This window comes from Odontesthes bonariensis, chromosome 3, assembly GCF_027942865.1.
Source record: "Odontesthes bonariensis isolate fOdoBon6 chromosome 3, fOdoBon6.hap1, whole genome shotgun sequence".
Taxonomy (NCBI): Eukaryota; Metazoa; Chordata; class Actinopteri; order Atheriniformes; family Atherinopsidae; genus Odontesthes; species Odontesthes bonariensis.
The window spans coordinates 4,892,351-4,914,559 of NC_134508.1; the positions used below are offsets into that span (position 1 = coordinate 4,892,351).

At 40.9% G+C, this 22,209-nt stretch overlaps 1 protein-coding gene across 1 annotated transcript in view; it reads right to left on the reverse strand.

Moving 5' to 3' along the window:
• The window catches only part of LOC142376664 (carbohydrate sulfotransferase 11-like), a 31,040-nt gene extending 24,093 nt beyond the window's left edge, over positions 1–6,947 (reverse strand). The window contains exon 1 of the mRNA XM_075460115.1: positions 6,440–6,947. Coding sequence (XP_075316230.1) covers positions 6,440–6,527 — 88 coding nt within the window. The 5' untranslated portion in view covers positions 6,528–6,947. The remainder of the gene's footprint in view (positions 1–6,439) is intronic.
• Between the last annotated feature and the right edge of the window lie 15,262 nt (positions 6,948–22,209).

Sequence of the window (22,209 nt, forward strand, 5' to 3'; positions counted from 1 at the left end):
GAACGCCACAAAAGGGATCGGAGGCAAGGGGCAGCCCTGGCGGAGTCCAACACGCACCGTAAACAGGTTCGACTTTTAGCCGAGGTTGTGGACACAGCTCTTGCTTTGATCATACCAACGGTCCCATCTATTTAAAGTTAAATAGATGATAAAGAAAAGCATTATTTATAATGGTGCTACCTGGTGATTAACAAACCACTATCCAATACATAGGCTGTGTTCGAAACCGCATACTTCTCCTACTACTCCCACTACTCATTCTAACTTTTTGAGTTAGTATGCGAGTTTGAGTAAGATTCCCAGATGCATGCTGGATTCTCCGAAATGTTGGGTATGCATCATGAGGTTACTACTCATACTCAAACTACCCAAGATGCAACGTAACATGACGTCGCCGATCGTCATTTCCTGTCAAAACGGCAGTTTCAAGCTAGCTACAATGAGGCTAGGTTCTGTTTTCAAAACAAAAGCACCAATTGTATGGTAATGGCTTTCCCTATGATAAAAGGCAACGGGTATTTTATTTTGTGAAAATAACAGGAAGTGCGTTGCTCACTGCGGCTAGCTTTAGTAGCGCCGAATTCGTCGGAACAAGATTGTAAACAGCCGGTATTTTGTCAGGTTTTCAACACGTTGGGGATCTAAACGACTACTTTCTCACCTGAAAATGTTTCAAATGTTGCTAAAGTTTACAGAGTTTAGAGCTTAAGCGAAATCAGCTTCAGGCAGGAGCGAAATGCATTGTGGGTAAACGCTCTGCATACTGTCTGATCGATCAGTATGCAGAATGGAAGTATGCAGTTTGCAAGTATGCAGTAGTATGTAGTATGTAGAATGCGCTTTCAAACACAGCCATAGTGTGTTTGTTCTGAGACAGATCTTTATCTTGCAAAGCAGCTGGATTCTGGGACATGCCAAGCTCCAAAAGTAACTTGTGGTACACCAACCCTGCTATAGGGACGCAGGTCACTCGTCCAGAAGCTGACCACGTCTCTTTGATGGTATGCAGCTGCCCTGGCATGGCATTCAGTGGCCGGTGCTGACTAATTGGTGATCAGTCGCTGCTCTAGGATGTGATGTACTGTAGCAGCATGTATCGATTCCACAGCAGTGAGTCGCTGTCCTCGGATGACATGCTGCGTGTATTTAAACATCAAATGACTTTTCAATGCAAGGAGCCGCTGGAGTGACAAAACATGCCTGAATTACATTAATCACACTACGCTTAGAAATCTCGGGGTAATATTGGACTCAGACCTGAACTTTAACAGCCACATTAAATCAGTAACATCAGCAGCTTTTTACCATCTAAAAAAAAAAAACATTGCCAGAATCAAAGGAATAGTGTCTAAGCCAGACTTAGAAAGACTGATCCATGGCTGTGTTTGAAACCGCATACTTCCATTCTGCATACTGATCGATCAGACAGTATGCAGAGCGTTTACCCACAATGCACTTCGCTCCTGCCCGAGCCGAAATCAGCCGGCCTGAAGCTGATTTCTCTTAAGCTCTAAACTCTGTAAACTTTAGCAACATTTCAAACATTTTCAGGTGAGAAAGTAGTCGTTTAGATCCCCAACGTGTTGAAAACCTGACAAAATACCGGCTGTTTACAATTTTGTTCCCACGAATTCGGCGCTACTAAAGCTAGCCGCAGTGAGCAACGCACTTCCTGTTATTTTCACAAAATAAAATACCCGTTGCCTTTTATCATAGGGAAAGCCATTACCATACAATTGGTGCTTTTGTTTTGAAAACAGGAAGTGAACCTACCCTCGTTGTAGCTAGCTTGAAACTGCTGTTTTGACAGGAAATGACGATCGGCGACGCCAAGTTGCGTTGCATCTTGGGTAGTTTGAGTATGAGTAGTAACCTCATGATGCATACCCAACATTTCGGAGAATCTAATATGCATCTGGGAAAAAAGTCAGTATGAGTAGCAGGAGTAGTAGGAGAAGTATGCGTTTGTCTCCAGCAGGTTAGACTGCTGTAACGGCCTGCTCACTGGGCTCTAAACGGGCTGCAAGACAGCTGCAGAACATCCAGAACGCTGCTGCTCGAGTCCTGACTAGAACCAGGAAATACGACCATATTAGTCCAGTGCTCAGGTCTAGCCTAGGATCCTAGTCAGACCTTAATCGATAGCTGAGGATTCAAGTCATTAAGACCATAAAGTTTCCTACACATTTAGAATGTATATTATGAATTACACCCTCCTGATGCGACAGTCTAATTAACCAAGAGTGTCACGTTTAAATTCATGTGGCATGCAGCTGACCACTGTAGAATCAATAAGGTTTTTTTCCACTCCAGTAGTGGCACATTCCAAATCTGCAGTGGTCGGCCGCTGCTCGGGTGGAGCAGGACCACCAGGTGCTGCTTGATATTCGTTGGAAGGCTTGGTTGATGATTCGACTTAAGACGTATTGTAATTTGATGCCAATTACTATTTCAATATGTGTACTTTATAGCTGCTACATTTTTCGGATCATCAATGCAAGACAAATAAGCTTGGGGGGAATATAAAACTCTCCCAGTCGGTTTTTAGTCGGATAACATGCTTCCGAAACAAATACTTGGATAAGATTAAACCATCTGGCTCTACAGTTTAGTCAGATCGGGTCATTTTCCAAGAACCAACAACGATGGGTTAGGGCAGAGATACTCATTGCGCGGTTTTGTTTAGTTGGTGGCTCGCACTCGCATAGCAGCTTATAACAATATGGTAAGAAATAATAAATACATTTTTTCAAATAACACACAGCTAATACTGCACAGTATTAAGTATTTTTATTAAAGGGACACTATGTAATTTCTTCCCCCATCTAGTGGTGCAATTTTATTTTGCAAAGTCGAATGAATTTGCTCTCTAGCGCCTCGCATTTTCAAATGTGCGTTGCAACTTGTTGAACTACGGCAGGCGGTATGTGTCAAGATTCTCTTTTTCGCTTTTTTGGCGACGAGGATCCCTTCTCCTGTGGCGTGGCATAACTATGGTCTTCCATTGCGAACAAAAGTGCAGGCCGTTCAGGCTGGTTTACACCAGAGAATGTCTAATGGCGTAGACTGGCTCTGTTTATATACCTGCGTGCAAACGTGACGTCAAAATGACGTCATTTCCGCTTGCAGGCCTGGCGTTGGGGAAAACGCGATTCGAAGTGCTTTATGTCCCTCTCGGCACTTTGTCGTTTTTCATAGAGCGGAAGGACATGGCAGCCTCCATAGAGCTTGCCCGCTCTATGTAGATACAGACAAGTTATTCTTCACTCTGGAGGATAAGTGAGATTTTTGACAGAGAATTTTACACCAATGAGGACTAACTTATGAATGAATATGTTGATTTGAGCTAATAAATGACTTAATATACAGTGTCCCTTTAAGTTTGCGTTTTTGTAGTATTAAAAGGTAGGGTAGGAGATCCTGGATTTTGAGTCCAGCGAAGCTGCATTTTGAAAATACACCGGTAAAAAGTCCCAACCCTTTTCTTCACTTTCCCCCCGAAGCCACGCCTCTAGAGTACATGAAAGCGCACGAGCACGAAGGTGCACGAGTGCTGTTCTGACAGCAAGCATCGATCGTTGCCGTATTTAGTATATGATAACTATACCTTTAATAATGCTAGCTGCTAGCCAAGCTGGCTCTAGTTTAGCTTCCTGCCAAGCTTCTGGACGAGTAATTCGTTCACGGAGCAGGGTACGCGCACAGGGGGGGGAGGAGGGGGAGGGAGGAGCAGATTGCAGTTTGATAGACGGCATCAGAATCCAATCATTGTTAACGGTCCGTTCAGTATGATTGGATAGTGTTTTTCCTAGATTGTACGTTCTAGAGGCCACTAAAACTTTTCATATTTGTGTCAAAACTTTTAATTGATTGGTTGCAATGGGGGTGTGAAGAGTATTTCAAGCAATATGTAAAAAAATGTTCCAGAAAAAGATCCCCTACCCCACCTTTAAGTAATTTTATTAAGTATTAATTAAGGCTTAATGATATTTCCTAAAGGGGGCTCTGTTAAACCTGGCAACGCAGCCCGCTTAAACCACCGTCACACTTGACCGCAGAGCACGCTAGCTCCTTTAGCCAGTGGTTGATGCAGGCACAATGGATCGGTTTTTAATTAAAAAAGGGCAAAAACCAGCACAAAAACCATGCTCATCCTGAATGTCTCACTATGATTACAACAACAAACTACAAATACAACATGAAGAAAGTCAAGAACATGCACGCCCGCTCATCCCAGTATTAAGGTAAATGTGGTCTGAATTGAAAATGTATTGGCTGTGTTGTTTCTTTTTTTGTGGGATGTTTTATATGTAAAAATGGCTCTTCCCTTTATTTAGCTCTGCCCAATGTGGCTCTGGTGAAAAAAATAGTGAGTATCAGTGGGTTAGGGGATGGTGGTTGTTGCCATCTTTTATAATACAGATTATGAGTGAAGCGCAGCGCCCCAAACCAATTATCGCATAACTGGACAGGAAGCGAAACACAACTATCATCTGCTGGACCCCAAACACTGATGAAACTTCATATCAGAGAGAAGAAAAAAACTACTTAAAACAACAAAGACGTGTTCACATTTTACAGTTGGGACGAGAGTGAACTCAGTTGTCAGAACAAGAGATCTGGAAACCAGTGACAAGACCTGTCGCAAAACCTGTGACAAGGTTTTTCTTTAAACAGTGATGAGAGGACAGGATTTATTTCATCTTTTTTTTATATATATATATATATATATATATATATATATATATATATATATATAAATATAAACAAAGCAGGGAAAACTTGGGATTTTAAAAATCATCAGCATACATTTTGACTAGGCCTAAGATGTTTTCATAAAACCCCTGCACAGGTGTGCCTACTAACGCTAACAATGGCTCTCCTCAGTGCCCCATTAAGTCGTTTGGGTCATTAAAACACACCTGCGCTTTCCTTGTGAAGACATGCCAACAATCGGTCTTTTATTAGCTCCAGTAAGTGGCCAAACACGCCCCGGAAGTCATTACACCAGCTGGTAACCACAGAGTTTAATATTAGAACATGAAATTGGGGATCTCAATCCGTCTGCAGCAAAAAAAGTCAGCCTGTAATTGTTCAAACATATCGGAGCTTCTCCATCAAGAGCATGCGAAGTGCTAAAGTTCCCCTTGAGACGAGAAACAAAGAGTATCGGAGCAAAAGAACTCCTGGAATGCACGGAGCGCGACAAGAATGATGAAGCACGTACGCTCAGCTCGTGGATTTAAGGTTTACTTAGACCACGTGAACTTCTAATCGCCACCGAAACATTTCCTCGAGCTGTGCAACAGCGCATCGATAGTGTTAAATTGCTCAGGTCTGCGTATGAAGCCGTTCCTTTCACAGATTCCCAAAAAGGAAAAATAGTGACGTTTCATACACGTTCGGAACCAACTGAGCTCTTTTTCAATAAAGTATATATATATATATATATATATCTTTAGGCCCCTGACACAACATGTCTGAATAAGGCTATTGTATGTGGCAGAGTGAAACCTGGGAGAGGTGGAGGCAGTTCTCAGCGTGAGCCAACGCAGCTACCAGCCAGCTGCAGCTACTCCCAGCCTTCCTCCACAGATCAGAGGAAACACTCCCTCAGTTTGGCAATTAAACTCTTCCTAGATCATAAAGGACATTTCATCATGGGCTGACAGCACAGCGATCCCAGGGATCCATAGCACACACCAGATAAGTCCTTTAATTGAGCTCAGAATGACTCGCCCGCCTTATTTTCGTGCATTTACTGACATCTGTGCTGAAGGGGGCCTCCATTATTTAGACATGTGAGTCCCTCTGTTCTGGAAACCAATAGGTCAACGTGTGCTTAGTTGTCCAAATGTGATCAACAGTAAATATAGGATGACCCCTACGGAAGAGTATTAGGGCCAGGCATAAGACAAAATAATGATATTTTATATTTTATTCTCGACATGTCGACTTTATTCTCGACATGTTGACTTTATTCTCGACATGTTGACTTTATTCTCGACTTTATTCTCGACATTTCGACTTTATTCTCGACAGGCAAAATATAAATATTTTTTCTTATGCCTGGCCCTAATACTCTTCCGTAGTCCCCTGCATAAACTGATGAAGAAACGAGTCCCTAGCCTCTAAATTCTCTGTTTGTTCCATGTTTTTTTTCTTTTTTCTTGCCAACAGATGAGATGAACTCCTACTTAAACATTTATAATTACTTGCAGAGGGCTGGAGATAAGCTGATGGAATTAGATTGGATGTGTGCCATACCTGAAAAGAATTTTGGTGAGGACCTTCATGTCGGAGGTAGTGACAGAATAAAAGAGGTTTGTGTTCCAGAAACGTAAAAAAATGTAGAGGCTGGTTTTAAATTAACAATGTAAAAAAAAAAAAAAGTGTATTTTAATAGATGCACCTCGGATGAAACTGTATTGATGCTCACCTGGCCTCAGACTGCTGTTAAAGTGGTAGATGACCACAATGAAACATCCCAGACACAAGGCAAAAACCATCACTTTGGGTTTCCTCATCCTGAGCCGCTGGATCGGATTCCTCCAGGGTTCATGCGACAAACTGTTACCTTTTGTGCGTCTATTTCATCTCGGATAAGAGCATCGAAGCGGCTCGTTGACCTTTGACGCCCCTTATTTTTCTGCGCATCTTCGCATGTCCGGGTAGAAGAAAGAAAAGGGCAGCATGGTGCGAGCCCCCCCGGGCAGCGGAGCCCGTCGGTCCGCCGTGTCTCTGTCGGTTACCGCTGGAGAGGCAGCGGGGCCGGCTTCATTCCTGCTAATGTGCTCCGAGCAGAGGGCACCGGCCGCTCTGCTACTCTGAAGGGGATTTGTACGACCAAACGATCTCTTACTGAACGGTGAGTTAACCGTTTCCTCCCCAAAAAAACCCCAAAGGTTCGCTGTGACTCCACCAGCTGCGGCCAAGCTGCAGCCGGCACGTTCCGGAGGGAGGAAGTGGCTCTTATTCCTTTCAAAGTAAAACTGCACAAATGTTCCGTGCCACTTTTATTTTTCTACTCCCCAACATTTTTTATTTTTGACCAATCGTACATTTCCATAACGAGAAAAAGCAAATACATACAAGAACCCGGACCCATTTCTACTTAAATGAAAATTAAGGGGGTCATAACACAAACTAAATTCAGTGTTTCTCAATTCCGGTCCTCGAGTACTGTACCACTGCCCTGCATGTTTTCGATGTTTCCCTCCTCCAGCACACCTGATTCAAATGATCAACTCAGTGCAGTGGCCTGTTCAGGAGCCATTCATCTGATTCAGGTGTGTTGGAGCAGGGAAATATCTAAAAACCTGCAGGACAGCGGCCCTCGAGGACCGGTTTTGACATCCCTGCGGGTGACTGCACTGACAAATAAATTTAGTCAGTAAATAAAAGAAAATTAAACAACAAACAGCTGTTCCAAAAGCTCTGGTAATACAAATACAGAAAAGTGGAGTACACTTATTGGTGGTGTGAGACTCGCAATTTCACGATTTTATTTTGAAGGACAAAATGAACAGACATCAGCAGTGATTCTGTTTGTCTTTATACATTTTGGAGACTTGCAATCCACACATTAATCCAAAATGTGACAAATTGTTTGATGGTTATGTCATTCCCCGTCGGTTTGTCAGAGAATATACACTGCTCAAAAAAACAAAAGGAACACCTAAACAACACAATGTCACTCCAAGTCAATCCCACTACTGTGAAATCAAACTGTCCAGTTAGGATGCAACACGGATTGTGAATCAATTTCAGCAGCTCTTGTGCAAATGGAACAGACAACAGTTGGAAATTAGATGCAATTAGAAAGACAGCCCCTTAATGTTATGATGTGTTGGTTTTGCGAGGCGTAAGGACACGAATGCGGACTTTAAAAACAATTATTTATCACAAAAAACAGAACAAGGTTAACATAAGGCTGAGCCAGATGACAAAACTAGATCTATGAAAACAAAACATGACTAAGACAAAACAAAGAGCATGACTTGGAAAAAACTTGACTTGGCGTGGCATGAAAGGTATACGTGCATGACGCAAGGATCTGAAACTGATGACCTGGCATGGGAAGTGAGGGAAAACTTAACTAAACATGGACTAGAAAACTAAAGACTAAACACCAAAGCATGAGAAACTAAAACACAAAAGTAAAAACATGGCACCAAACCCCATGTTTATGACACTTATAGAGGAGTGGTAGATTCGCCATTGGCGCCCTGTGCTCTTCACGGATTGGAGCAGGTTCACTCTGAGTCTGGAGACGCCGTGCAGAGAACGTTCTGCTGCCTGCAACATCCTCCAGCATGACCGGTCTGGCGATGGGTCAGTAATGGTGAGGGGAGGCATTTCCAGAGGGCCGCACAGCTCTCCATGTGCTAGCCAGAGGTACCCTGACTGCCATTAGGTACCGGGATGAGATCCTCAGACCCATTGTGAGCAGTGGCGCCACCACGTGGTGGCTAGGAGTGGCTACAGCCACCATCAGATCACTCGCTGCCACCCCGTTAGCCACCACAAGGGAGCGCATTGGATTTGCGTGGATTAGGGAATGTATTTTAAACAGTTAATAATGTGAAAATGGTGCTATCACAAGAGCAACGACAACAACAATAATTAATAATATCTAATTTAATTAGAATAATAGGAATAAGAAACAGAGCACAGTGGGGTCTTACGCACTTTGGTGCTCTGAACCTAAAACCTGACGCAGCTGCGTTCCTACGTTCTCATGCCCTGCCCCCCCCCCCCTTCGGAGCTCTAATTTGGAGTGGAGAAATTTCGCAAAGATGCACATGGAAGCAAATTCAAGCAACAAGCATTGGTTCAACGAATTCTGAAGAGAACTTTTATAGGTATGTATGGTATACAGTGTTTATACGTTTTATACAGCACAAATTTTATTGGAAATACTTGAATATACTTTATATACGTGTATACTGAAATGTGTCGCTCGTTTGCATGCTCTCTGAAGTTAGCATGCTAAGCGGAAAGTTAGCTAAGTAACTAAGTTAGGTCAGTAACTGACCATTTTGCTCAATTGTCAAACTACAGCGGTCAGCGCGTTTTTTTTGGTCGGGTATGCCACCCCAAGATTTTGCCTCGCCCCCACCAGCCATCCTTAGGATTTATTTCTGCTGGTGCCACTGATTGTGAGACCATATGCTGGTGCAGTGGGCCCTTGGTTCCTTCTGATGCATGACCATCGCCGCATTCGGACAGAGCAGCTCTAAGAACGCCGTTCCTCGAATTCCGTTCTGATAACTGTCCTTCCCCTGGGGAACTGTTTCAGTTTGCATTCCCACATGAGTTGGACCTGATAGAGACTGATGCGGCGCAGCCGTCTGCGACAGCGACGTGTTACTTTAGCGCCACATTCAACAACAAAACAAAACAAAACAAAACCCGGTAAAAGTAAGGAGAGAAGAAAAAAACAGCACCAAGAAGCTAACATGGAGAGCGGGGAGGCCACCGTGTTCATGGTCTGCATGATGGTGATATTAATCATGGACGATCACATGGGGCGTCTAACATGGAGGCTGGAAGAGCTCACAGAGAGAGTCAGGAGACGAAGGATGGAGCGCAGGCCATACTTCTTGGTTTCATGAAGGAAGGAGAGCAGAGCGCCGCAGACAAAGGAGACCACGTGGAGGTTTAACTTATTAAACACGCGCAGGTTGTGTCCGTGTCGTATGAGGAAACATTTCAGCCTGACAACATGACAAGGGGCGGAGCTACCAACCACCAAGGGGCGGAGCTACCGACCACCAAACACCTCCGTCAGATGTGTTCCTATAGAACCCAGAACAGACCCAGCTGAGGAGAAGGAGGTGAAATGGTTCCAGGAACTGAGGGCTGTGGTCCCGAGTTCCTGTATGTGCGAATGCAGGAAAAAACGGCCCCGTTCCTGAAAAGGTTACAGGAACTGCCAAAGGTTCCTACAATGCGAATGCGGCTGCTGATGCTATGGACGTGCCCGTTCCCCAGACCTGAATCCAATCGAGCACATCTGGGACATCACGTCTCGTTCCGTCCACCACTGCCTGTCCAGGAGTTGACTGATGCTTTAATCCAGGTGTGGGAGGAGATCCCTCAGGAGAACATCCTTGCAGGGAGGTCATAGGGAGGCATGTGGAAGCCACACACACCACTGAGCCTCATTTTGACTTGTCTCGAGGAATTTCCACCAAAGTTGGATCAGCCTGTAATGTGATTTATTTCTTATTTTTCTTCCCACTCTTATTTTGAGTATGATTCCAAATCCAGCCCTCCATGGGATAATAATTTTCATTTACAATGATCATTTCTATGTTATTTTGTTCTCAACGCATTCCACGATTTCAACTGGAGTATTTAATTCATTGAGATCTAGGACGTGTTATTTTAGTGTTCCCTTTATTTATTTTTTTTGAGCAGTGTATTATACCCTGATAAATACAAGAAGAACACTGAAAAGATCTGAACTATTTCAACTATTCACCAAATCCTGCTTGACAAACATCCTGATTCATCATCTATACAGCAAATGAGATTTAAGATTACAATTCTAGAAAGAAAATGGGTGTTTAAGTGGGTGATAAATTCATATATCTTGACTTTGTGGGCTCAATAAACATTGACTATATTGTTTTTACAAATCTATTTCCAAAAAGTTGGGGCGCTGTGTAAAATGCCAATTAAAAAAATAAAAAATTGATTTGCAGATCACATGAACCTACTTCCTTTTCACAGTAGAGCACAGTAGGATTTCAAATTTTCACTATTTAATTCAGACATATTCCCACAGTTTTAATTTGATGGCAGCAATAGGTCTCAAAATAGTTGGTATAGGGAAACAAATGGTTGGAAAAGTAAATGGTACTAAAAGACTACCAAATTAAATCTTTCTCTCAGAAGGCCTTGCATATTTCAGCAAGACGGTATTAACCCATTTAGAGCGGGAAAGCATTGCCGCATTTCTACCTTTAAAGCCAGAGGGCGCTGTTGTGTTATTCTACCATTAAGGCCGGGAAAGCGTACACGTCTTTTTTTTTCCTGTATAAGGGTTGTTTTGCACCAATTTTCTTCAGATTATTGTGGAAAAAGATCTGTAGACCGAGTACTACTCAATGGATAAGACAGGTGTTAGCAAGCCTTCCATTGGAGAGAATAACTTACATATTAAAGGCTAAACAGTGATTATTTGAAGACATGTGGAGCCCTTCCATCATCTACAATGTAGATTCTACATCAAGGACTTGGATTTAATAGATGAAGAAGTGGATGACTAGCCTAGAAATCTAGACCGCAAATTGAATTTGCTCCGGGGCTAGTCTAGTCAGTTGTGGTTGTTTTGCGAGGCTGAAAATCGAAACTTAATCAGGCCAATCAAATCGTGAGGAGCGGGGTCGGAGGCCGGGCTACCTGGTGACGACAGAGGTGCGACGTTTCAGTTTGTAGTTCCAGAGACAGGTAAACAATGGCTGCGCCCAGCGAACAGTCTTTCCATTTGGCTTTGGCAGCGACTCCAGAAGATTTAAATATACATTTTTCTTTGAGAGACCAGCAGATAACTGCACTTAAGTTTTTCTTGAAAAAAAAGGAAGTTTTCGGAGTTTTGCCCACCGGGTACGGTAAAAGTTTAATTTACCAGCTTGCTCCGTTGGTGGGACGACGCATGGGTCTCCACACCCCGCTGGTGGTTGTTGTGTCACCCCTTTTGGCACTAATGGATGACCAGCTACAGGAGGCCGAAAAACTTGGACTTAGAGCAGCACAACTTGGTGTTTTGGAAGGAGTACGCTCACGGTGACGTTTCTGCGCGCTATCTGAAGTGGAGGCTTCCTCGTTTTCATCCTGCACCCATCTCCAGAGCACCGGCAGATCAAGTCCTATTCTCGTAAAAAACCTTAGACAAACTTTACAAATTCTGTTTGACTTTGCCTGTGTTTTTAATACCGGCACTCCAACCTGCGTTAATTTCTCGGCAATTGTTTGTTTTTCTTTCTGTCTTTCAAAAATATGAGCTGAATTTACAAAGACGCCAGAAATCTTCTAGCCTGACTACGTCATACTCACGATTCTAGTCAGAATGTGAGTCTGATACCGCTGGATAGAGTTTTGAGTATGGGGCGAGTTTCAACCGAACCAGGAAAAAAATGCCTCTTCGCTCAATTGGATAGACCTACAACCAATCAGAGCAACGTAGCATGTGACGTAGATTAAGCGACACACACTTGTTGTAGGAAGGACGGCAAAAACATCTTTTCTATCGATAAAAGCCTTTATCGCGTTCCTCTGTTCGTCTTTCAAAATGAATGCAATGTGGAGATCCTGTAGAACAGACTTGATGGCAGAATCTACACACCCTAGCTCTCCAGCGGCAGCCATGTTTGTTTCAAACGAAGTCAAACCAAGCGCTCTTTAGTGACGTAGTCGATAACGTCGACCGATTCTTGGTCGGGCATAATGATTTCCCAACTGAGCAGAGCCAGACCCAACTTCCCGACCAAAACTTTTATGGGCGGGGCTAAGTTCGGCTGGCACCCAGGCTAGAAATCCTCATATTCTTTTTGCAAAAACGGCAACTGTCGTGTAGTTCCATTCTTCCACATTACTTGCGTACAGTTTCTACATTAACAGATTGGAGTACCGGTTTTGAAAACACAGGCAAAGTCGAAAAGAAAAATAATATTCTTTCCTCTCTGACATTAGACTACACACCACGATGTACTTTCCGTCGCGCTGACTACGTAATCCTTCTTCATCGCTCTGATTGGTTGTTGCGCCATCCTATTGCGTGGCGTTGAGTGCAGAGGCAACTTGACAGACAGCCGTTTATCCCGCCCACACTTCACTAGACCCCTGTACAGCTTTTTGCTGTACGGGTCCGGCTTGCTAGGCTAGTGGATGACTAATCTTTGTGGGCAATGCAGATCCTGACCGTGTAAGATTTGTATGTTTTCTCTATATTTGTGTCTTATTTTGCATTTATTAATAATACTTGTTTGTATATAGATTATCACCTCGGTTAACAGGAGGAGCATCCTCGTTTTGAGCATTACGTTTTGTTTTACTTTTACTCGTCTTTAAACAAACGCCGAGACCTTTTGTATGGAAGTTGAATGAAGATATACAAATGTAAAGGCTGTATGTAAAAGTGTTAAAAACTGAAAATAATAAATGTCTCACTGATATGTTTTTGATGTTTTATCGTGAATCAATGATTGATTTATGAGATTTCCAACCAATTGCATTCTGTTCATATTTACATTTTACACAGCATACCAACTTTTATTAAATAGAGTTGTTGGTATTTCGGAGGCAAAAAGACTCAGAAGAACATTCGAGGTTTCCGAACGTAATACCCTTTAATGATTGTGCTCTTCTTGTGGATCATCTTGCCAGGCCACCAGCATGAGGCTGTTTTATAACCTCCAATGTCAGGACGCAGGAAATTCTCTTCTCTCAGACTTGCCAGCATCGAGAAAAAAAGATCCCTCCACGGAAAACCGTTGGAACAAATTTCAAACAAACATGACCTGATCATCCATTTTGTGCCAGGCATGGGGAAACAAGAGAGCCTAATAAGAAAATGTGAGACACTTTATCACATGAAGGCATCATGGGGAGAAAAGCATCCAAAGGAGAGAGCACATGACCGCTGCAAGCTGATTAATGTGAGGTGGGATATGCCAACTCTCATTAGGAATCTTCATGCCCTGAAACAATGAAGCACGCGGTGTCTTGTCGCTCCATTTATCCCACAACAAGAAGCCAGCTTTAGCTAATTAGAGTGGGAGGGACTTCCTGCAGAGCTATTTTTGACCTCTGACCTCCCCTGCATTCCTCATGTCCATCGTCCCAGGTGTCACACTTTCAGATCCCCGGGAGAAGTCGGGATGGGTTTGGAGACACGCGACTGATCAAACCTTGAGTCTGCTGGCACGGCGGCGTGAAGCCTCTCACTGTTTACGGTCAGATAGTGGAATGATGGCTAAAGGTCGGCGGGTTAGCTCTCGCCACGAGTCAGTGCACATTTATCTGGTGGCTGGCCAATCAGACAAGAGTTGTCAAGCAGACTCGATTTTTGTGGTCAAAGGTTACGGAAGCAGACTTGGAAAGGAATGGCTGCCGGTTTGAATCTGGTCTGTGAGGGAAGCGATAAACTTTGATTAAACACCAGACTAAACATGGAGAAGCAGCATTTAGCTGTTATGCTGCCAACAAGTGGAACAAACTGCCAGTGGAGATTAAACTTTCACCAAATGGAGACATTTTTAAATCCAGGTTAAAAACATTTCTGTTCTCATGTGTCTATGCATGAAATCTGCACGATATCTTTGAACTTATCTGGACTGTTGCTTGTTTTTAATCATTTAAATTATTTTATTTGTTTCTCTTTGTATTCTTTTATGTATTTTTAATGCTGCTTGCACTCCCTGCTGCAATGCTTTTATTTTATGTGAAGCACTTTGAATTGTTTTGTACATGAAATGTGCTATATAAATAAATTTGATTTGATTTGATAGCAGTGTCTTAGTTTTCTTCAGATGATGTCATAATACAGGGAAGCAAAGTCATTTTATTCAACCCAGCTGTGGTTTGTTCTTTTCAAAGGTTACCTCCTCGCTGGAGGTTGGTCGGGTAAAAAGAACATTTTGAATTTGCAGCACTTTTTTAAAACTTTTTTTAAAAGTATTGAAATGGGCCGCGAGTCCAACAATTTTGGTCATTGTTTTATCAAATATATTTGTGTGTTCTATAATGTACACCGAATGACTTTTATTTGATTACCGAACTGCTTACATAGGCACAGGCTTCAATTTGGCTAAAACTGTCAATCAGAACTGCAAAGAAATTGAAAAAACAGCAAGAAAAGTAAAGCTAAATGAGACACAAAACAACTGCAAAGAAATGCAAAATGACCACAGACAGAAACAAAACACAAAGACATGCATGATCCCAGTCTTATACGTTTTTACTACAAAGTCTTTGAGGTCAACTTCCCATTAGTTCCAGAGCCTGAGGCAGTTTTGCAGACTTCAAGAAGTCGTGATCACTCCGACATGTAAAGAGACAACAGTGTCAAATCTGTGGAACAGTCCATTATAAGTACGGTAAATACACCTATGTAACAAAGAGAGAGCTGTGAGGACTCCAGGACATTTTCCCCAAACTGTCAATAATCTGTGTCTCCTTTGTCCTTGGGGCTGATAACACAGTGTAGAGAGATCATCTCTGTCTCCACAGGCTAAAACCTCAGCTGAACAGACATGCGATACTCTGCACAGTCTTCGTCTGTACAAGCAAACCTGCCCTGAAGATTCATTACAAGCACATTTTGTGTAGACAAGGAGGACTAGGAGGAGGAAGAGGAGGCTCAGGGTGATTTATGGGGAATGTCTTGTACAAAAAGAGCAGACTGGAAGCATAATGCGGGGCTTATCAATGCAAAGGAGAGAGGCAATCTCCATTAAATAAATAACAATGCCCTGTTGGCAAGATTCAAGATTCAAAGTTTTATTTGTCACATGCATAGTTATACACGGTACAACATGCAGTGAAATGACCTTTGACCGCCGTCCACAAAATACAAACTATAAACTACAAAATATAAACTAGGTAGCAAAGTAACATTAATAGAAAGTTAAAGTAAAATTAAAAATTCCTAAATTAGAATAGTAGAATATCAAATAAAATATATAAGCAAGATTAAAATACAAAATAAGATTAAAAATATAGACATATAGAATAAAATAGAGTACAAAATAAAGTAAAGTTAATATATGTATGTTGGCAAGCAATTTGTGTGAATGAATAAACCACTTTAATCATTTCAGCCCATTCCGATGAAACAAGGTTCGAGTGTTACCACTCCTCAGCAGTGAGCATCCCTGAGCATACAGTATGTTAAGGATATATGTTAAAGGACGAATTGGAATAAAAAGTCATCACGTGATAATAAAATACAAAGAGACTTCACACTGCTTGGACGCTGCACCAAAATGCAAAGATTTGAGGGACGGAGCTGCCCTCTGAAGGCCAGTGACTGTCAGCAGCAGTAGAGAGCACAACTAATAGAGGAGAAACATGCCGGGCATGTGAATCAGGAGCTGGAGGGCATTTACTGTAAAGGTTTCCCACAAAAAACATGAATGACAGTGAGGCAATCCTCCTCTGATATGCTAAAAGTCACAAACTCGTATATAAACCTTTTTTTTCATTAGGTATATCAATAAAAAAATAAATAAAATCAAATAAAAAAGATTTTTCATAATGTGAAAGTGTGTTGATTTTTTTTCTATATTTAATTTTTTTTTTTACTGCAGTTGCTTTGCAGTCTGCAAGTTTAAACAAGAATTTCCTGATTTGTTTCAGGAAACGGGTGAAACGTTTCCTGATTGCATGCCTCTATTTCTAGTAAAAGCGGCTAAAATCAAATTAATAAATAACCATATCAGACAGCATCCCATTATACAGACGGTAATTAAAAATTGACACACGATGACTTGTACTTATTTTATGCCACGTGGGTTAATAATTTACAGAAAGTACAATACGAAGGCATTTGTAATCACTGTGTGAGAACCTCTACAGTGTAAGATTTGATTATGTAAGCACGAGTTTTAACAGTGCTGCCCAGTGATAGCAGGATGTTGAAATCAGCAAGTCATAGTGAAACTGGGCTTTTGACTTCTCTGATTACGCGTCACTGTCCGTAAAGGTTTGAGTTTTCTTCTGGAAACTTTCATTCTTTCCAGGACACTTTATCCTGACTCATGAAGCTGCTGTCTGCAGCGGAAATCACGGAAACTCTTGGCCGTACAGATGCCTTTTTAAAATTCAATTAGAATTTTAAACTTTCCCCAAATGGAGACATTTTTAAATCCAGGTTAGAAACATTTCTGTTCTCATGTGTCTATGCATGAAATCTGCACGCTATCTTTGAACTTATCTGGACTGTTGCTTGTTTTTAAATTCATTTAAATGATTTTATTTGTTTCTCTTTATATTCTTTTATGTATTTTTAATGCTTCTTCCACTCCCTGCTGCAATGCTTTTATTTTATGTGAAGCACTTTGAACTGTTTTGTACATGAAATGTGCTATATAAATAAATTTGATTTGATTTGATAGCAGTGTCTTAGTTTTCTTCAGATGATGTCATAATATAGGGAAGCAAAGTCATTTTATTCAACCCAGCTGTGGTTTGTTCTTTTCAAAGGTTACCTCCTCGCTGGAGGTTGGTCGGGTAAAAAGAACATTTTGAATTTGCAGCACTTTTTTAAAACTTTTTTAAAAAGTATTGAAATGGGCCGCGAGTCCAACAATTTTGGTCATTGTTTTCTCAAATATATTTGTGTGTTCTATAATGTACACCGAATGACTTCTCTAATACATTTGGTGTTTAATAACGTCAGCAATATAAAACAAGACAACAAAAAAAACACTTCAAAGAGAAAAAACGCAACGACACAGTGAGGCAAAACGATTTAAATAAGTCTAAACAAGGAGATAACGACAGGCAACGACAAAACAGCCACAGAGACACAAAACAGCCACAGACACATGTCAATTACAAACAGAAACAAACGACTGGAAGGAGATTAAAAAAACACAAAAGAGACACAAACAACACCTGAGGGACATCACCCCATACTGACTAAAAACAAATAAAACAAATACAGAATAAACCTTCACAATAGGTAGAAATACACAAAGAAAAATAAAACAGACAACAACATCCACAGAGAAACAAAACAACTAACAAAGAGATGCTAAACTATAGAAATGACACATAAAAGAACAACAAAGAGACACAGTTAACAGTTAGAAAGAGTTTTATAAAAAAAAAACAAGAGGCACAAACCCTCACAGAGATAGAAATCGACTTCTTGAAGTCAATCTACAGCGACAGACAAAACATTCATTCACACAAACTGAGAAGAGACACAAAACAGCTACAAATTGATCGAAAAAACTAAAAACAACCACATTGAAAAGACACATAATAACCGCGAAGAGACACCGAACATCAAAGAACTACTTGCTTTGCTCGTTTCTCTACACTCTCTAAACTGGTGCAGCAACAATGGCACCGTGGAAAAGTACAATCAATATTCCTCTGTGACGTTGCTTTTGCTTTATTAAGAGAAACTTTTAAGATACAATCTGAAAACCTTTACATGTAAGTAACGTGCCATCACGAGAAAGTTCTGGGAAAAAGAGAAACTAATTTGTGGATGACCTCTTTCCCAAGTCAGCACTTTGGCAAACTGAGATACTTTTGGCTTAATATTCCACTCGTTGCTTTTGTAAGTTAAAACATGTAAATAAACTATGCACGAAAAAAGTTGATAAGGCATTTTTTATTATAATGTTTTTATTGGGAGGTAAGGCACATTGGAATAGAAATCAATCTCACATTTACATTGAGCATTGTTTTACCACAGTGTCAGTTTAAGCAAACATATTGACACAGTCAAAATAAAGAAAGAAAGAAAGAAAGAAAGAAAGAAAGAAAGAAAGAAAGAAAGAAAGAAAGAAAGAAAGAAAGAAAGAAAGAAAATAAATAAAATAAGGCGTCGATTATATTAAAATGACAATGTAATTAAAGTGACAATAAAAAATTAAAGTGACATTGTGGTTAAAGTGTCGAGGTGATATTGTAATTTGCACATCAGCGGCATAGACGGCGTCTAGCTATTAACGAAGTGAAGGGCTGTGTTCGAAACCGCCTACTACATACCGCATACTCATTCGATCAGACAGTATGCAGAGCGTTTACACACAGTGCATTTCGCTCCTGCCCGAGCCGAAATCAGCCGGCCTGAAGCTGATTTCTCTTAAGCTCTAAACTCTGTAAACTTTAGCAACATTTGAAACATTTTCAGGCGAGAAAGTAGTCGTTTAGATCCCCAACGTGTTGAAAACCTGACAAAATACCGGCTGTTTACAAGTTTGTTCCCACGAATTTGGCGCTACTAAAGCTAGCCGCAGTGAGCAACGCACTTCCTGTTATTTTCACAAAATAAAATACCCGTCGCCTTTTATCATAGGGAAAGCCATTAGGATACAATTGGTGCTTTTGTTTTGAAAACAGGAAGTGAACCTACCCTCGTTGTAGCTAGCTTGAAACTGCCGTTTTGACAGGAAATGACGATCGGCGACGTCACGTTACGTTGCATCTTGGGTAGATTAAGTATGAGTAGTAACCTCATGATGCATACCCAACATTTCGGAGAATCTAATATGCATCCGGGAACTTAAAAAAAGTTAAAGTTAGTAGGAGTAGTAGTCGGTTTCGAACACAGCCAAGGCTATGATATCTAGCAGCTTGGAAGTAAACCGGTTGAGGTCTTCCGGGAGCCCAAAAAATAGCGACATGGGGAGAAACCTTTATGATTGTCAAAAGTATTTTTGACATGGTATGAAAATAGTTCTGCCAGAAGCGACAAAGTAATGAACAAGAGTAGAACACAGGGGCGAGGCTAGGGTATTTTTAGTGGTGCCAAGGCACCACCGTGAGATAGCTCGGCACCCCCTGGCTCAGCACATTTTTAAAATATTATATTATGCAAAAAACTTGCTCTGCCCCTGCGCAATACTTTGGTGCGACTGGCCAATCTGGCAACCTTGTGTGTCTGGCAACCCTGCTTCAAAAGGCAAGGCAAGGCATCTTTATTTACATCGCGCATTTCATACTACAGGCAACTCAATGTGCAACTCAAAAGGTTTCTCGTTTTGAACGAGAAAGAGACCTTATTTATTTATTTAATTATTTTCAAAAGGCATTTTTGATATTATTACCCTTGGGTGATTACAAAGTGGGTTTTTTTGTTTGTTTTTTGCTCAAGGATGCATTATTTTAGTGACCATTTTATTTATTTTCTAGCATTTGTTTTTGTTTTAACTCTTTACTCCCAAAATAAATGTTGAGTTATCTTCAATATTTGTCTCAGGCTCTCTGTTATCCCTGTCAAGCCCACAGTCTTTTGAAATGAGTAGGTCAATATTAAATGTTGTAGAGGAAAACAATACTCAAAGCAAAACTAATACGGCTCCAAAATTTATAAATGTACTAGTTCGCATCAATTAGTGAGAAATAATGTGCCTCTGTGAGCACTGGGGGCTGGGCCCCCCTAAAGACCAGATCCTAAAATCGCCCCTGGTAGAACATGTGTGTTAGATTGCAGGGTGAAGCTTGATGTTTGTCACAGTTGTCGGCGATATTAGGATAAAATTGTGACAGTCGAGTTTTGGAAAGATGAATTCTGAATAGTACCTTGAATTGTATAAGTGTGAGACGAGCGCAAGGTGAGCTTTTGTAGATATTTTTGAAGAGCAGCGTCCCACCAGCAGTTTTAACTTCAGTAACTGATGAGCTATCAAAAGACAAGAGTTCCTTATAAACTTTAGAGATGAGGGACTTTTGGTAGGCTATATTTCTGTTTGGAGCCCATCGGAACATCTTCACAAACACTCGAACAAGCCTCTGTCTCTGTGTTTATCAGCACAACAAACACCAGTGAATCATTTAGCTCAAATTGCCGATACCGTCTCTCAATCAAATGGGTCTGAGCCGAATAAAACTCATCAAAGTGCAAGTTGTCATGACAGCCCGTGCAGGTGACAGTGCTTTCAGACGTGAACAGCTGAACCCAACAAAGGCTTCTCACCAGCCCAGACACTATTGATCGGGAGCGCCACTTGTGGAGGCTGAATAGTCCCACAGACACACAGAGAAAATGAGGCTATTATTTCTCCCAGGCCTCTGATGTAGGTGATATGAATAGGCTGCCTACTTCAATGGTGTGATTCCACCGTTACCTGCGCACGAGCTGTGCTCAGAATATCAACCCACATGATTCTCCTGATTATTCATTTTGTGCCACATCGTGAGTGGCTCAGGGTCAACTGGAACCAAAGAGCTCCAAAGTGGGCCAGATGTTTCGCTAAAAAAAAAAAGAACTCATGCAAAATCTTTGTTGAATCTCTTAGTGGAATCGTTTAGGAGAGTGATTATTATTTGATTAATTCTCAACATAGCCACCATTTGAAGTAATTTCTCCCTGTGATGTATTTATCAGTTTAACTCGTATTTTCTTAAATATAGACATTGGGTACCCTGATGAAGAGTTTCAATCCAGGCTTATTTTCAGCGCAGTTAGCAAGCCAGCTAGTTAGCAAGTGTTTGATATTGTAGTAGCATGCAGGTACAGTATCAGTATCAGCCTTGTAACAATACACCAATATACTGTTTAATATATGAAAGAAGAGACTAGTTGGTTAATACTTCTGAAAATGGCTCTTTTTTTTCTATAAACAACCTAGCTCACAAGCTTTAGCCAATCTAGTTGGCTAGCTAGTTGGTAAGTAGCTTTAGCAAAGAAATTTAACTTACCTCCAACTTGTTCATATTAATATATATATATATATATATATATTAATATAAAGTATAATATAATGTTTTATATTTTAAATGTTTTTATATATATATAAAATTTATAATTAATTTAAATTTATTTTAATGAAACTTCATTAATGCCCAAAAGGAAATTATAGGCCTATTGCTATTATTATGTCAGTGAAAAAAATAATATTGCCACCCTGATGTGTCCTCATCAGGAATCCAAGCTCGTCCGTTTTATCTAGCAGTGATCTCACACTTGCATGATTATCAAGGGTAAAAAGTGCTTTAACCCTCTTTCACCTTTTTCTCCCTCTTGTTCCTGCTCTGCATCCTAGATGTTTCCTCTTCAACTCATCTTGATTTGGGGTCTTATCCCATTACTTGGGTTAGCAACTTTCCTCAAGCCATTGTTATGCATAATAATTCAATGGTTATTTGAAGAAGATTTGTGAAACTAAGAGGGGAATAACACCAATAAATACAGTTACTTTTGGCACACTTTCATTACTAAACATCAGTATGGTACAGAAACATATGACATATATGTCTGAGGAATACATGCATGTATAAAACATTTAACTATGATGTGAGATAATGGGAAATTACATATATTGATTATAATTCAGTTTAATTCAATTTAGTTTAATTATATATTGTGCCAAACACAACAAGTGTCATCTCAAGGCACTTCAATTTACGGTATTTAATTTATTTCGGCTCCATAGGAGGCGCACAGAGGGGCTGTAACACCACAGAAAACTCAGTTAGAAGTGAATCCATCAGCAATGCCACATTTATGTGACATGT